Raw genomic sequence first — 15,179 nt, forward strand, 5'->3', positions numbered from 1 at the left:
GGCAGTGCCACCCCTGTGGTCTCCAGGCACTGACGTGAGCCCACGTGTGCTGTCCTGCATCCCTCCCTCCCTCCATCTGCCGGGTGCCTCGGCTGCCTGATAAACCCCTAATGAACCTCCCAACACTGCCTCTTCCCAAAGAATAAACCAGCCCTGGCCCAGGCGGTTAATATTTAACTGAATAAGGGCCATAAATATGGAAAATGGGACTTTTAATTAAATAAGCAGCTTTTAAAAGGGCCCTTGGGCCGAACAGGCTTTTGTTTAAATATGATTGATTTGACATGTCCTTTCCCTCCCGCTTTCTCTCGCTCTCTCCCTCTCCTGCTCGGTGGAGGGACGGGAAGCAGGCTGGTGCATCGCGGTCCTGCCGTGGGACCCAGCGCCCTGCCTGCACCCAGCCAAGCTGCTGTTCCCCTGCCTGCTCCCCGAAAACCTGGCTGTAGCCTCAGGCACACACGTTTGGGAGCGTGGGAGCACTCGGGTGGTGCCCGAGCAGGGAGAGCCATTCTGCTTATTACAGCTCATCTGATTTTTAGGATCTAAATCAGAGTAAAAGGTTTCCCCTGGCTGCCGAGCTGCTCTGACACACCTCAGCCAGTGATACCCTGCCTTGCATCCCCCGGGGCAGGATCTGGCCTCTCCCATCCACACAACTGTGTTGTTTTCCCCACGTAGGGCACAGCGGATCCCTTACAGAGCTGATGGAGGGGAAACTGAGGCAGGGAGCAGGTTGTCAGCAGCACAGCCAAGGGAAGGGCCTTAGCCCAGTGCTTCGGGGCTGGATTCATCCCCCCAAATTTCAGCGCACACACGGAGACTTCAGCGGCAAAGGCGCAGTAAAAACAGGTCTTAATAGCTTTGCTGTTCTTTGACATTTGGGTATTACTTGCCGTAGCAAGCGGCACTAATTACTTCTTAGTTACCCAGGCGTCGCAGTGCAATGGGAGCAGGGGTTTTATGGAGTGCCACGGGTTGCTGGTGGGCACCGGGATGTTTCCAGGCTTGGGACGACGCTGGGCAGGTGTTGGGGCCGGGTGGCCCTGCCTGGACCAGCAGCATCACCCCATGCAGCAGGCGGCTGAACCGCCGGTAGTGACCCACTAGTTTTACCCCCGCCCCCGACCACTGGGAGCATCTCCAAGCTATCAGACTTGGCCCTGTACGAAACAGGAGTGGGGTGAAGTAATAGAAAGCTGAAGGTCAGAAATTACTGGGAAAAGCTGGGAAGACTGGGAAAAGAACCAAGAAGGATCATTGCTATGTCACGGTATAAACCAGAGCTGTGTCCACATCTGCAGGAGGGGATGCAGTGCGTGTCCCCGGCTCGAACGGGGCACAGAGAAGCTGGAAAAGGCACCGAGAACAGAAAAGGATGCCCCTAAAACTGAGTGGCCTTGAGCTGAGGGATAATTACAGACTGGGAGAAGCGGCAGCCTGGGCTTGTGGCTCATCCCAACCTGGGCAAACGCTGCAGCGATGGTCGCTCTCAGCTGGCTCCTTCTGAGCATTTTCCACCCGTGGTTCTCCCCCATCCATCCCCCACCCATGCCGCAGGCCTCAGGCTCCCTTCACTCCGTGCAGCTCTGGCAGGTTTCAGCTGAGAGAGCACACAGTTAATTATCTCCACAAACAACTCGAGGAGAGCAAGTATTCCCTGGACCTGGACCTGTTGCTTCAATGGGATTTCATGAGTGAAGATGTGGAGGTGGTGAAAGGAGAACACTAACCTGGAGCAGAGCCGCTTAGGCTTCACAGCGCTTCTTGGTGTCCTCAGGCATGAAAATGCCCAACCCACCAGGTGCCCAGAAGGATGGTGTCCTCAGTCTGTAGTCAAACTGTGCTACTGGTGAACTGGTGAGACCTTCTCTCCCAGAAACGGCAGGGAAAACCCCTCTGATCAGGTGGATCTGGTGGGATCACCAACACTTGAGGTAACCACAGCTTCTCCCTGGGTCTAAGCATTCCCAGTGGTGACACAACTCATGGATGGTGCTTGGCTCCAAAGTCTGCTCAATGCTGGGGTCACCAGCAGCCTTAGGAAGCAGGCTGTGCTAGCTAGCATCCATCAGCGGTGGCGGTGAGCTGCTTGCACTGTGTGGCCCTTCCAGGCACCCTGGTGTGACCCCGGGTTTTCTGGGACACATGAAACCCCACGCAAAAGGACAGGCTTCTGCTTTTGGTTTGCTTGGAGGTAAAATCGAACCCTGAGTCTTAACCTCATGCGGTCAGCAGGTCACACGTCCCCATGGCATCTAGTCTGGGTTCCCGTCTCAGATGTCATTCCCCAGCTAACATTCCTCCTGGAGGACAGCTTTCTCCTGAGCCGCCTTCCATCTACAGTGACATACCCCACTTCTTCACACAGATCACTAAACATCTTCTATTTTCCTTTAAAGCATGCAAGACACTGCACCCCTCCCGTGGCACGGTGCAGAGTATCTCCTCTCCTCCAAAGCACCCTCCAGCTCTGGCTGCCCTCTCTAAGACTGCACAGAGTCCTAATTTTTCTCCCTCTGAAATCTGGGCATATCTCAGCCCTGGTATGTACCTTTTGAACAGTGAATCCTGGCGTTCTCTTGATCCTTGATGCCTAAAAATCACCTTCTCTGGGGCCAGTGCTGCCTTCCTGCTGCTGGGAGGACAAGGGACATTTCTGGAAGGAGCAGCCCAGGAGATGGAGCCAGGGAACAGACACCCTCCTTACTGAGCAGGAAAAGGCTCTGCCCCTCTCCCACTAGAACCAGCTGAGGTTTTAAGATTTTGCTTTTAACACCTGAACAACCTGCTTGGAAAGCAGAGCCCCCACCCCTCCCAGCTGGCTCCATTAGAGGAGATGGCAGAAATCTATGGCCCATGTTTGGGTTGGAAAGGGGTGTCCTGGATGTCCCCAAGCCACCAAGTCCATCACACACAGTCCCCTGCTGCAGCTGCCAGTGTGAACCTTGGCTCTCAGTCCTCAGCAGCATGAGGGCATCGTTCCTCTGAGTCCTGCTGATCTCCATGGATGCTGAGGATGCTGATACTGAGGGGTCCCAAAAATCCCACCCCAGACCACAGCCAAAACCCCAGGCCAGACCAGCTGAAGCACTCAGCCAGCCCTGACAGAATCAGCAGCATTTTTGCAGGTTCAGGCTCAAATTAAGTTCACATGAGAAAAACAATTTGGACACACAACCCAGAGGGAGGCATCATCCCGGGAGGTCTGATGCCACAAGCAGATCTGAACACGGGGCTGTTCCTGGGGACACAAGGCAAAAGGCAGAGCTCACCATGGCAGTGCAGAGATAGAGATTTTTTTTTTTTTAAGGTATGCAGTTCTCAAAAAGAAAAAAAAAAGGGAAAAAAAAGGCCCTGTGTTTGCAGCCAACACGTGTAATCTGTTGCAGCCCTTGTCAGACAAAACAGTTTTGCCGTAAGACAGCGATTCCCAGAGGGGAAAGGGGCGAAGTGAAAATACTTTATCAGCTGCGTACATATGTAAAGCGGTACCCTGGTTGAAAAGCAAAGCCTCTTTCCCTTTGAAAGCTGGGAAGGGAGAGACGGGAGGCAATTGCCTGAGAGTGGGGACAGAAATGACACAGGCACAAAGCCGAAAGCAGCAAACCCCAGGCCTCCCTCCTAAAATATGCTTATCTCCCTATCAGACCAAAATAACTACATAGCTGGGGCGAATATGTATTAAACAAACAAATTCAAACAAACCTGAGATGTGACTCAGGTTGGAAAACTCTTAAAATATACTTTTGGCTTTTAATATACAGAAATTATCATTTAACTCAGGCATTAAAAGCAGGTCCTGCCAGAGTCCCTGGGGTCAGCAGGGGAAGTGTCCATCTCCCCGAGTTTCTGTGGCACCAGGTTGGGCGGTTTCTGAGATGAGGGGAATTGCATCCTTGCCTGGATTTAAGAAGCAATCCTCGGGCAGGAGCTGCTGGCAGACAAGGGCTCTTCCTCCTGCTCCAAACTCAAGGTCTGTTTAAAAGGCTGGGAATACCGAGACCTGGGCACATGGCATAAATCAGCTGTCAGGTTCACAGGACGAGTGGACTCTGCTGGCAACAAGTGTGCTGGCTGTCAGGTCCCCAGCGGAGGCTTCTCCCTCTCCATCCATCAGCGAGAGACCTGAGAAGATGGAAAAAAAAATATTAATGCCACGTAGCAGCTCCCTGCCACCACCGGTGAGACAGCGAGGGGGACTCGAGCACGCTGCTGCTGGGCTGGGGGACACACAAGTGCCCAACTCCGTTACCTGGCACAGCTGGCTCCTCCAGCGGGATGGAGAGCCCGGGCAGGGGATGAGATGCTGGGTCACTTCCCGTGAATACAGAGGCACACAGGCAGGAGGGAGGTAAGAAACGGGATGCGGGGAGAAACCGGAGAAAAGAAAGGAGAGAACGAGGAGAAGAAAGGGAAGGAGAAGAGGCAGTGGGGGGAGCGGGAAGGAGCACGCACGCGTGCCCATCTGGGCAATGCATCACATTGAAATTGTCCCGCATTAAAAATTCACCAGCCAGTGAATTTTCAAGGGATTTGTAGTAATTAGATGACAAAATGCTGGCAAATCTCAGGCTTGCCAAAGATGTTACTCAGGGGTCAAAGACTCGACACTTTTGGCTGGGTAATTTGTAAGTGTCAATCACACTCAGCCATCAGAGAGAAAGGAGAGATCTAACGGCTGAATCCTAACGAAGTCCAAGGCCCCTGCCTGCCGTCGCCCTGCCTGCCATCGCCCCCGCTGCCCCCCTCCCGCCTCGCGCAGCCGCACTCGCTGCCGGGCACATGGGGCTCCAGGCACACCGGCTGGAACACACAGTGGGTTTCTTTTTTTTTTTTTAAATTAAAAAACAACTTTTATCCTGCTGGGGGTGGGGGGGCAGGGGGGATGGTGAGCTGCGACCCCCCCAGGGTGACCCCTCCACAGTCCTGTATCACTTCTGACATGTGGCTAAAATTGCTCCTGGGATGGTCCATCCTCCTGTTTCCCAGGGCTCGCTTAGCCCAGGCTGACACACTGGGCTGCATTCAGCTGAAAATGAAATTAAAACAGCTCCTGCCTGCGATCTGCCCATTTCTGCCTCTCCATCAGGCGTTACGGAGCCACCAGCACCACCACAGGGTCTGTCTCTGTGGAAATAACCTGGGTTAGTTTAGACACCAGCGGGATGCTCCTGGCCACGGACAGTGGCAGCGGAGCGGCCGGAGGGGCGTCCTGCTTCGGGGTGGCAGCTCATGTCACACACACACCCGGAGCCTGGGGGAGAAAGGACATGAGAAGGTTTTCTACTTCATCAGCTTAGAAATCAGACCACAAAGTGCTAAATTAAAGCTTTACCCCGCATGCCATGAGAGATCCCTGCCCCGGCCATACACGAGGTCTCCGGTGTGGGGCTCAGCTTTGCTGAGGCTCGGCAGGAGGGATGTGCTGAGGTTAAACCCGGCCTTTGCTGCCGGGTTCTTGGGACAGGGTGGACCCCACAAAGGCAGGGTATGGCCCCATGGGGCCGGCTGCCTGGAAACTGAAGTGTATTTTTGCAATTTCTGGTCAGATTTCTAAGCTGATGAAACAGAAAATCTCTGGACTGATCCGAGGGCAGCACCCAGGAACTTCTGCAGCCCCATGAGCATCAGTGGGATGGCTGCTAACATGGGCTACACTTAACTCCGAAAAGATTTTAGGTCACCAAATGCAGGAGAGGCAGGAACATGATTTCCTCTCCATCTCTGGTGGCTTATAAAGCTGTTCTCATTACACCTGCTAAATCCCACCTCCGGTTTTGGGCCGTGAGGGATGGTTTAAGCTGTAGGGAAGGGATGAAGGGATGCTGGGGGGTCCAGACACCAGCTCTGTGCTGCTGCAGCTGCTGGGGCATCGAGAGCATCCATCACACCCCAAGGAAAACCACTCTGCACACCCAAACCCCGCTTTCTGATGCACTTAAATAAGCCAAGTCACAGGGCACAAGAGAAAAAAAGGTTTGTTTGCTCCACGCCATGCAGTGTGCTAAATATTGTGAGCGTCCTCAATCCAGCGGCACAGGGAGAGGAGAGGTGGGGAACGGGAGTGGAAGGGTGGGAGGAAAATCGCCTTTGGACAGAGTTGCTGCGGTTTATTTTGAATCCATTGCAATTCCTTGCTGTAGGACAGCGGGACTGTAATATCTGGTAACTCAGCCAAGCAGCAGCGTGGTGCTCTCCAGCCACTGCGCTGCCCTATATAAGGGAGCTAAGGGGACTGTAAAAGTGGCTATAGGTTTCTCCTCAATTTAAAAAGTCATTTAGCAGCTGCAAAACACCGCCTGGCAACAGCTGGCCCTCAGAGGGGCATCCTTCCTTCAGCTACTCATCAGCTGCATTTTGAGCTTCTATTCTGTGTATTTAAATAGCCTGAATCACAGGCTCAGATCTGCAGAGGTGCTTTTCCATTTTTTTCCTTTATCTTAACTTTATCTAACGTCATCTTAAGATGCTGCTAGAAGAACATTTGTTGGGAAGCAGCAGCTGATCTGCATAGGGAAGGACTCTGTGACCTCCTCAGCACCCACTGCTGCTGCTCTGTCGGGTGTCCGGAGCTGTCTCCCGTGAGCAGGGGGTGCCCATGGGGCAGTGCCTCCTCCCCACCGGAGCCTGCTGCCAGCAGATGAAGACCAATAGCCCACCTCACTGCGCCCGAGCGCAACTCCTACCACTGCCTTGCTCGCTGCTGCAGGAGAAAATTAACCACCAAACAAAGCAAAACCTGAATTTTAGTTGCATGAACACAAAGAAAAATGTTTTTCCCCCCAGATCACCTCTCCTGACACATGCTACAGACCTCCCTCTTACCTTCCTACTCTTATTCCCCTTGACAGGCAGCACTGCGTGCAACCGCTGTCCCAGCAGCTTTGCTAAGCCCTGAGCTGGGGATGTCACACGTGGGGACGTGATGACACCGGTGCTGTACCACCCGGTCTGCGTGGGCTGCAGGGCAGAAGCACTGGCGGGATGCACAAGCTGGGCACACTGAGGCCCGTCAGCCCAGCACGGTCCTGCGGCTGGAAGGGAGAGCTGCGCCTAATTATGTGGCACTAATTACAGACTGTGGAACGTAGGGCTCGAGCTGTAGGGCTCGAGCTCGTGCAGGTCTGAGCCTGGCCACCGCTGCCCCGCAGCAGGGGAGGCTGGATGCCGTCCCTTCTCTGGGGATCTCCCCTGCTGCTGCTGCTGCTCTCCCCTCTCTCGCTGGCATCGGTTTCTCTGTTTCACCGATTCACATCACACCGTGCGCACGCCCGCCTCAGCCAACGTCTGTTCGTATTCTCTCTGCCTTTCTTCCTAGCTCCAGTTTGGGGTGAAAGCCTCCCTTATTAGCCAATTTGGATACCTATTTACTGTGAATTACTGAGCCTGATTATTATTCATGAATGGCTAAGTCTGAAATCTCAAGCCCTGCCATGCGATTTCTCTCCCTCTCCAATGCATATATTTAGGGAAAACAGGAGGCAGTGTGTCTCAGTCACACGCAGACACACTCTGGAGAAAGGAAAGCTGCATGCTCGCTCTCCTGTTTTATTTCCCATCAAGGAAGGTGCTGATGGAAGCTGGAAGGTGCTGGTGGAAGCTGGAAGGCAGTGGTGCTGAACACTGGTTATGGTGCGACCCAGGGTAAGGTCCAGACATGCTGTAACATGACAGGGAAGCTTGTGCTCCCCAGATCTGCAGCCAGCATCGCAGCCAACTGTCCCTGCAGGTGGCTGCAGCCTGGGGCGATGCCAGTTTGCTGCTGCCCCCTCTCATAATGGGGTCCAGGTACTGGGAGTCACCTTGGCTGTGGCTGAGCCCGGCTGACCTGTGGCAATCAGTTACCCAGCGGTGACTTGTCTGATCCCTTAGACACAATCAGAATATTCTAATGCTGGCTGCAGGGAAGGTAAAGGAGGTTTCTGTGAGAGGTGGGGAAAAGATGGGGCAGCATCAGCAGCATCCCTTGGCTAATCCTCCACCAAAGGAGAAGCAAATGGGGTTTGCAATTGCAAAAGGCTGGTGGAAGGGAGACGATTAGGAGCTGAAGAACAAGCCCTGACTGTCAGTTAAAGCAGGAGTTTGCAGCAAATCTGCATGCCTGGCAGGGAGCAGGGCTGCTCCCGGCAGGGATACAGCAATGGGCACAGCACACAGCTGCTTCCACCTGCAGACCTGTCCTGTGCTTTGCAAATGGGGAAACCAAGGCAGTGAGGGAAAGTCTCCATGGGAAAGCATCGCTCCACCAGCAGCACGCCCGCCTTCATACTACTTCTTCCATCTCAAGGGAGCAGCAACCAAAGCACTGTTTTTTTTCCAAGCCCAAACCTTTCCTGTGTGTTTCCTGCCACATCTTGCTCAGGAAGACAACTCTGAGCACGCACAGACACCTCACTTACTGCCTCTGCCAGCAGACAAGCAAAGCTGGTAGAGTTGCTGGGGAGAAGGGGGTGGCTGCCAACACCAACAGGCAGTCAGGAAGGCTTGAGATCCCAGAGCTCCTGCCTGGAGCCGGCAGTGGGGCTGGAAAGCAGCAAGCACAATGCAGCGGGATGCAAGCTCTTCCTGCAGCCCTGGCAGAGGGCTGGTGAATGGCACCTGCGGTACTCGCTGCGAAGAGACAGGCTTGCTCGGCCCTCCAGCGCTTGCGGGGCACACTGGGGGGGAAGACTTTGCAAAGGCAAGATGGGATTAAGGGGATGAGAAGAGCTGAAATTTGTGATCCAGTGCTGTAGGCAGGACCAGTGCAACAGTGATGAAAAGAAACCACTTGTGGAGGGGGCAAAGGGATGGGGGCACGTTCTAAGCAGCAACATTTCAAGCCCACAGCTCAGGAAAAGAGCAGCTCGCAGAGTGAGATGCTACCTGCCTGTCTATGCCGATGCTGAGTCCCCCTCCTCCTTCCAAGGGACAGCGGGAAAACCAACACAGATTGTGGTCAAGAGTTTTCCAAAGGTGATGAGTCGCTTTGAGCAATGAAAGAGGGCACAGCAGCACCGCCTGGCTCCGAGGGCAGCGGGAAGCATCACTCAGCTGAGACACCCAGCCCTGGGAGCAGAGGAGCTCGCAGCACCCAGCCCGACCCCAGCCCGACGGATATCCTCTGCGCATTGACTTGCTTGCTGTCCCCTTAAGTAGATAACAGCCCACACAGGCCTCTGGCAACAGGCAGCAATAAAGTAAAGCTAGTTTTACATTAAAACCCGTTAACCCTCTAATTCAGTAAAAAGGCTGCATTTGAATAATATCCTAATCCAATTGCGGAGCCGGCCCTGGGGAGGGGGATACAGAGGGTGCCTGGGGAGCAGACGCAGCTGTCGCAGCTCCAGCTGCCATCCAGCTCACCGGGGTCTCGCCCTGGACAAAGCCATCACAACCTGGCTAAAGCCCCCCTGGCAGGGCAGTGGGCTTCAACCTGGGGTCTGCAGACCCCACAGGGACCCTGTACCATATCCTGGGGCTTGCAGAAGACAGGACCGAGTGTAAACTACTGGTTTCAGTTCTCCGATGGGGAAAGTGGGGAAAGCATGTGCCAAGCACCAGCCCAGAGAGACTTCCCCAAGCCCATCTGCCAGAGCCTGAAATAACCCCTGCAGCCCCAGGATGGCCACATCTGCAGCTCCTGCCCAGGGCAAGGGGTGATGGCTTGGCCAGGAGCAGGGGCTTGCAGCAGGCTGCTCCTCCTCTCTGCCACCAGCACAGCCTGGATGCAATGCACCCCCCCCCCCCCCCCCCCCCCCCCACAAAAGGACACCCAGAGCAGATGGGCATCGCACCCTCAACATGCCCAGGTCTCCCCAGGGAGCACAGGGCAGCTGAGGGGTGACCAGCGCACACGGTGACCCCAGCCCTGCGGTGTCAAGAGCCAGCAAAACAAGGGGACCAGGGCCACAGCTCATCATAGCCCAATTACAATAATTAGCATGTAATCATTTGTTATAGATACAACCTTTCTGAATAATAGTTACTGCTAAAAGAAACTATTATCACTCTTGAACAAAATAAGCATATTGTGATAATGTTCAACTAGCGAAGTACCGCCAGGGTTAAGGACCAGCGGGAGGCTATTTCCCAGGTTTAACTACATGGACAGTTAAAAGAGTTTGCATTATTTTATCATTAAGATTGTTTCACATCGGACTAAAAAAAAAAAAAAAAGTGGCAGCAGGGAGTGATGAATTTCCTGCAAACCTACTTAGGCATTCATTTTAATTCAGGGTAATTAGCAGGTATATGCTCATTTTCAGAAAACTCCCGTTAAACCCACTGTAATTTTAGGGGTGCAATGTGTGGGATTCTCGATACGTAACAAAGAAGTCGAGTCTTTGCTTGTGGAGTAGAAATTAACTCAAACTGTTCTCCAGAGCTGCAATCAGCACTTTCATAATTAATGTACAGGCATACGTATCTGTATACACATACACAGCCCCCCCCTGCACACATCAAACAGATTTCCTTGATACCAAATTGCCTGAAAAATTAACCAATGTCAAACTGCTCAACAAGATAAGTATCATTAAGGGAAAAAGAAAATCTTCATTATGTTTGAAGGTACGGAAAAAAAACCCCAACCTCATGAATGTTTTCTAGCCTGCTTCCAGACTGGGAAATAACATGTTTTAAAACATATCAAAGGGTTAAATTAATTTTCATTAAAATTTAAATTTGAGAAGGCTCCTTCTCTTCTTTCCTCCCTCCTCCCCCTTTGAACGTTTGACTGGCAACCATTTCATATTTCAATCTCGGCAGAACAAATTGAATTAGATGTTGAAACCAAACTCTGCTCTGTTCTCTAAAGCCTACATGCTCTGCTTGCGCTAATCCTTTTCGTCGCCACTGCAGACCTCAGAGACACTCAGCAAGAAACCTGCCCCACCACAAAAGACAATGAAGGGAGAGAGGGAAAAAAAAACCACAACAGGAAAAAAAACCCTCAGGAAAATCCAACCCCAACCTGCAACGCTGCAGAGCTTCACTTAAATCATGTGCTGGGTGATACATGTGCCTGGAAGGGACCCTGCCCAGCTCCTCTGTCCTCCATGCGGGTTGGTCCTTCACCCCCCCTGGATGCTAATGTCCTGTTTCCCTGTAGTGACCCCCCAGTGCAGGGCTGCCCCAGCACCACTGAGGGGTCCTGCTGCTGCTGCCCCCTGCACCGGCACAGATGGCAATGGCAGTGGGGAGCCACGGAGGGAGTGGGATGGGAATGCCACTCATCAATGCTGAGCAAAAAAAGGAAAAAAATAAATGCTTGTCACCATTTGGCTGACGCAGTGACACCCCCTTTGACAGTGCGGCTCTGACACTCGTGACTCAGTTTACCCACCTGTCCACTGAGCACGAATGCCTGTCTGCTGCAGGGCAGGGTAGATGTGCTGGAGCTGCCATAAGGGATCCGTGTTCTACACCACAGCCCTGAGGAGGGGGACACCCCTGAATTTTGGGGGTCTGGCCCTAAGCCAGCAGCCCCAGGTTCTGACAGCAGGGAAGCCAGTGCAGGGGGCTGGGAAGCTGCTTGGAGGCAGCAGCAGGCTCCCGAGCTGCAGCGTGGTTTAGGGGACTGGCACAGAGTGTTACAGGTCTGGGTGCTGAGCCATAGCACTCAGCCTCCTCCCTGGGGACTGCACGAAGAGCCAGGGACCCTACAAGCCCACTGGTCTGTAAGCACAGGGCTTGTCCGGGCTCTGAGCAACACTGCATGTCCTGCCCCTCCTGCGCTGCTCCATCCCTCCCCACTTCCATCATTCCCCGGCTCAGTCCTCAGGCTGGCTGTTGGAGAAGGTGTTAACAGCACGTACACCTGGAGGCATCCTTAAATCAGAGCGGCTCCAAGGGAACAAATGTTATCTCGAAGCCCCGGCACTTACTGCAGACGCACCGCATGAAGCAGGCAGTTATTTAACCCAACTCGGATTACTCCTGCGGTCACGTAAGCACCTTCCCTTTCATCAGGAGGGCCCCGGCGCTGTGCTCGTGCCTGACACTTGCTGCAGCCCGGGAAGGCAGATGTATTAGCAGGGTTATTGGTCGGCTCCAGGCCCAGATGCGCTCGCTATTCAGGCGGCCAGCGGTGTTGTGGGTTGAACAAAAGTCTGGTAATAAGTAAGGTTATGAGCATCCCACTGCTAGGTGTATTGGGTACCACCTCGCAGCAATAGGCAGATATTGCTGAGAGGAAAACAGCTTCTCCGGCAGTAATGTGCAACACACACACAAACACACGCCAGCAAGCGTGGGGAGGCTTCCCGGTGCCGATACACAGTCCCAGGTTCACCCCAGCACGGTGGGCTCAGTGCCGCTTCAGACATGTGCAGCATGCGGCCCTAGCAGCACCCCAAAAACCAGGCTGGCCCTGGGCCACTTGGATGAGATTTAGGAACTGGTGTCACTTCTTTGGTTGTAAAAATGGGAGCCAGAACATGTCAAAATCACTCCTTTGGTTGTGTTGAGCAAACACAGTGCTGCTGGAGAAAGCCCTGCAGGGAATTTCTCCCCAGCGTGAAGGATTCGTCAATCCAGTACCCAGAGCCACCTCCCTACAGGCAGCACACCAGTGCGATGCACTTCATCCCTCTTGGCCCTGCATGAGTTTCTCGGCACAGGATGGGGTTTCATCACCGTGGAGGTGGGCAGTGAGTTCCTCAGTGGATGGAAAAAGGGGGGCAGAGTGCAGTTCAAAGGGACCTGGGAGCCTCCCTGGTGATTTTATTGCACTTCTCCAGATGCTGTTGCTGGGGAACAGGCTTCCTACCAGCAACCCGGTTTCCACCACGGCCACAAACACGCACAAAGGAGATCCACGAGCCTGTCTCACCTCTCTTGAACCCACAGAGGGTTCGCTAAGCGGTCTCAAAAGGAGGTGGGGAGCTGGCTGAACTGCACATAGTTTGACCACAGGGAGCTATTTAATCCTGGCTCCCTCCAGCAAACCTCTGCCGTCCCACACTCTCCAGCCTCAAGATGCTACTCCAAGGAAGACACATGCCAAGGAGGAGCGAGGCCAGCCAGGACTCAAGACAGCATGAACTAGACTGTGGGGCTGCGTGGTGCCCTTGGAGGGAATGAAGCCATGGAGCCTGCGGGTGCTAGCAGGGAAAAGGCCTTTGCCAAACTGTTTCATGGTGGCAGCTGCAGGTTGGTCTCCAAACAGGCGCTTTTTTTTTGGCAGCCCATCTGTTCTCCCCCAGCCCCAGTGAGGGCCAATTCACAACTCAACAGTGATTTCTGCTGCAGCAGCAATTCTGCTGGCTTCCCCTGTAGGAAAGCAAACACACTGGGGAGCATGCAGAAGCACAAACAGTGCATGCACTCACTTCAATGCAGAGCCTAAACCGAGCCCAAATCTGGGCTGTACCTTTTGAGACCATGGCTACGAGCCTTCGGGGTGACAGGGAGGAAAGGCAGCGGATGGGATCCTGGCTCGGAGGCTGATGAGCCTTTGCAATGCCACCTTCTCCTCCTCCTGGCACTGCCGACACTGCAGCAGCCCAAGGCATTTTGACCTTTAGGGCCAGCTGTGCCCGCCACAGCCCCGCTGCCCTGGTACCCACCTCACCAGATGCCAGGCAGCTGTTAGATGGCCTCGTCTTTGTTGCTCTCCTCCTCTTCCAGATGCTCCAGGATTTCATTCAAAACCTCTGATCGTTTTCTCTTGTTTGGGGAGTCTGTCCAGACCCGAGTGGTAGTGAAGGGCATGCAAAAGAAGAAAAGCAAAGATTATAACCTGGGGCCCATGCACAACCGCCTCCACTTTGTGCTACCTCCAGCACCCCTCATCCTCCTCAGTTGTTACTGCAGCTGAGGTAAAGCCCCTCAACTATCATTTACTCTTCCTCACCAGGCAGGTCCTGGCAGGGCACCACAGCTGCTGGTGTGACCCCATACCTACCCCCATACTTTAGTTCACACGCTTTGGTGGAAGCAAACAGCCTCAGCATCCAAACAGGCTCACTGGTGATGCCAACCCTTCCCATTGACCCTAGTTCACCAATTCCCTGTCCAAGAATGGTCACACTACTAACCTAGACACCAGCCTTGGTTCAACAAGGCTTGTGGCAGGACACAGACCCACCAACATCTTTGCTGAGACATACAATCTCGGTGCCTGGCCCCGCAGCCCAGCCCGCATCTCCCACATCGGCTGGCAATGGGTAAAGGCAAGGGGCTGGCTCTTCCCTGACAGCTGGGGCAGTGATGTCCCCACCTTGCTTTACCTGGCCCACACCGACAGCACTGTCCCGTGACCCACAAGGCATCATCATGCTCCCAAAACCGCTGTGGGGTGCAACACCATGCCTGCATCCATCCTCAGGGATGTCAGAGTCTGCAGGAGGGCGAGAAACCCCCGGGGGGCTGCCAGGACCCGGCATCAGCACCCGGGTGACAAAAGCCATTTGGCCCCTGTGCTGAGGCTGAGGGCGGCGCTGCCTGCTCTCCGCTGGGCAAGAAATGCCCTCCCAGCAGGAGCCGTGGTGCAGCCCCTTCTCCCCCCGCTCGTTCCCCAGCCAGCGGCTCTCACTTGCGAGCAGCACATGGAGAACAGCTGTTTAAATCCTGCTTTCAGACATCAAAAGCCTCGCTGGGTTTCTCAAACAAACAAACATACCATAGGACTAAAGAAAAGGTGTAAAATAAATAAATGGAACAAGCTGTGCATTTTCTTTTAGTATTACAGCTGCTGTGGGAGATAAACAACAAGTAAATGTCACAAAACATCAATACAGAAGAAATTAACCTCACAAAAGCTCACATCCCCCCCTCCGCCTCCCCCCCAACTCCCAACAATTTTGCCTTTCTGGAGTTCCCATCTAATGATTTTATTTTTCAATTAATTCCTTGACAGAGCGCCAGAACCTGCCTCCTTCCCCGCTAGTGGCTGCGGGGATGGGCAGGGGGACGGGGGTGCCAGCAGCCCCAACTCGCCTCCTGGCACCCATGCCGCTTTGCTCAGGGGAGGCAAAGGGGCTGCAAGGTGCCACCCCAAGACCCCGGAGCGACTCTTCCCAGCTCAACCATCCAAAAGCAAAAGGCACAACCCACCTGGGAGGAAGGTGCCAGCTCAGTGGATCTCCCTCCCCATTACTCTGCCCTCCCAGCACCTGCAGCCCTAGCCAGGCTCATGCTTGGGGCTCAGAAATGGCACCAAATGTGGTCTCAGCTCCCAAATCCATAGCAAGGAA

General features: G+C 53.9%; 1 protein-coding gene across 2 annotated transcripts in view; it reads right to left on the minus strand.

The window, feature by feature from the left end:
• Positions 1 to 3,733: 3,733 nt before the first annotated feature.
• RBM19 (RNA binding motif protein 19) overlaps positions 3,734 to 15,179 on the minus strand; it is a 70,234-nt gene continuing 58,788 nt past the window's right edge. Inside the window, exons 24-25 of one of the 2 annotated variants that reach the window (XM_040606171.1) lie at positions 13,556 to 13,664; positions 3,734 to 4,125 (exon numbers count right to left, since the gene is read on the minus strand). In XM_040606171.1, the coding sequence (XP_040462105.1) occupies positions 13,573 to 13,664 (92 nt within the window). In that variant the 3' untranslated portion in view covers positions 3,734 to 4,125; positions 13,556 to 13,572. Of the gene's footprint in view, positions 4,126 to 13,550; positions 13,665 to 15,179 lie in introns of both variants that reach the window. The other variant, XM_040606161.1, reaches the window with a different exon arrangement.

Source organism: Falco naumanni, chromosome 1 (assembly GCF_017639655.2).
Source record: "Falco naumanni isolate bFalNau1 chromosome 1, bFalNau1.pat, whole genome shotgun sequence".
NCBI lineage: Eukaryota > Metazoa > Chordata > Aves > Falconiformes > Falconidae > Falco > Falco naumanni.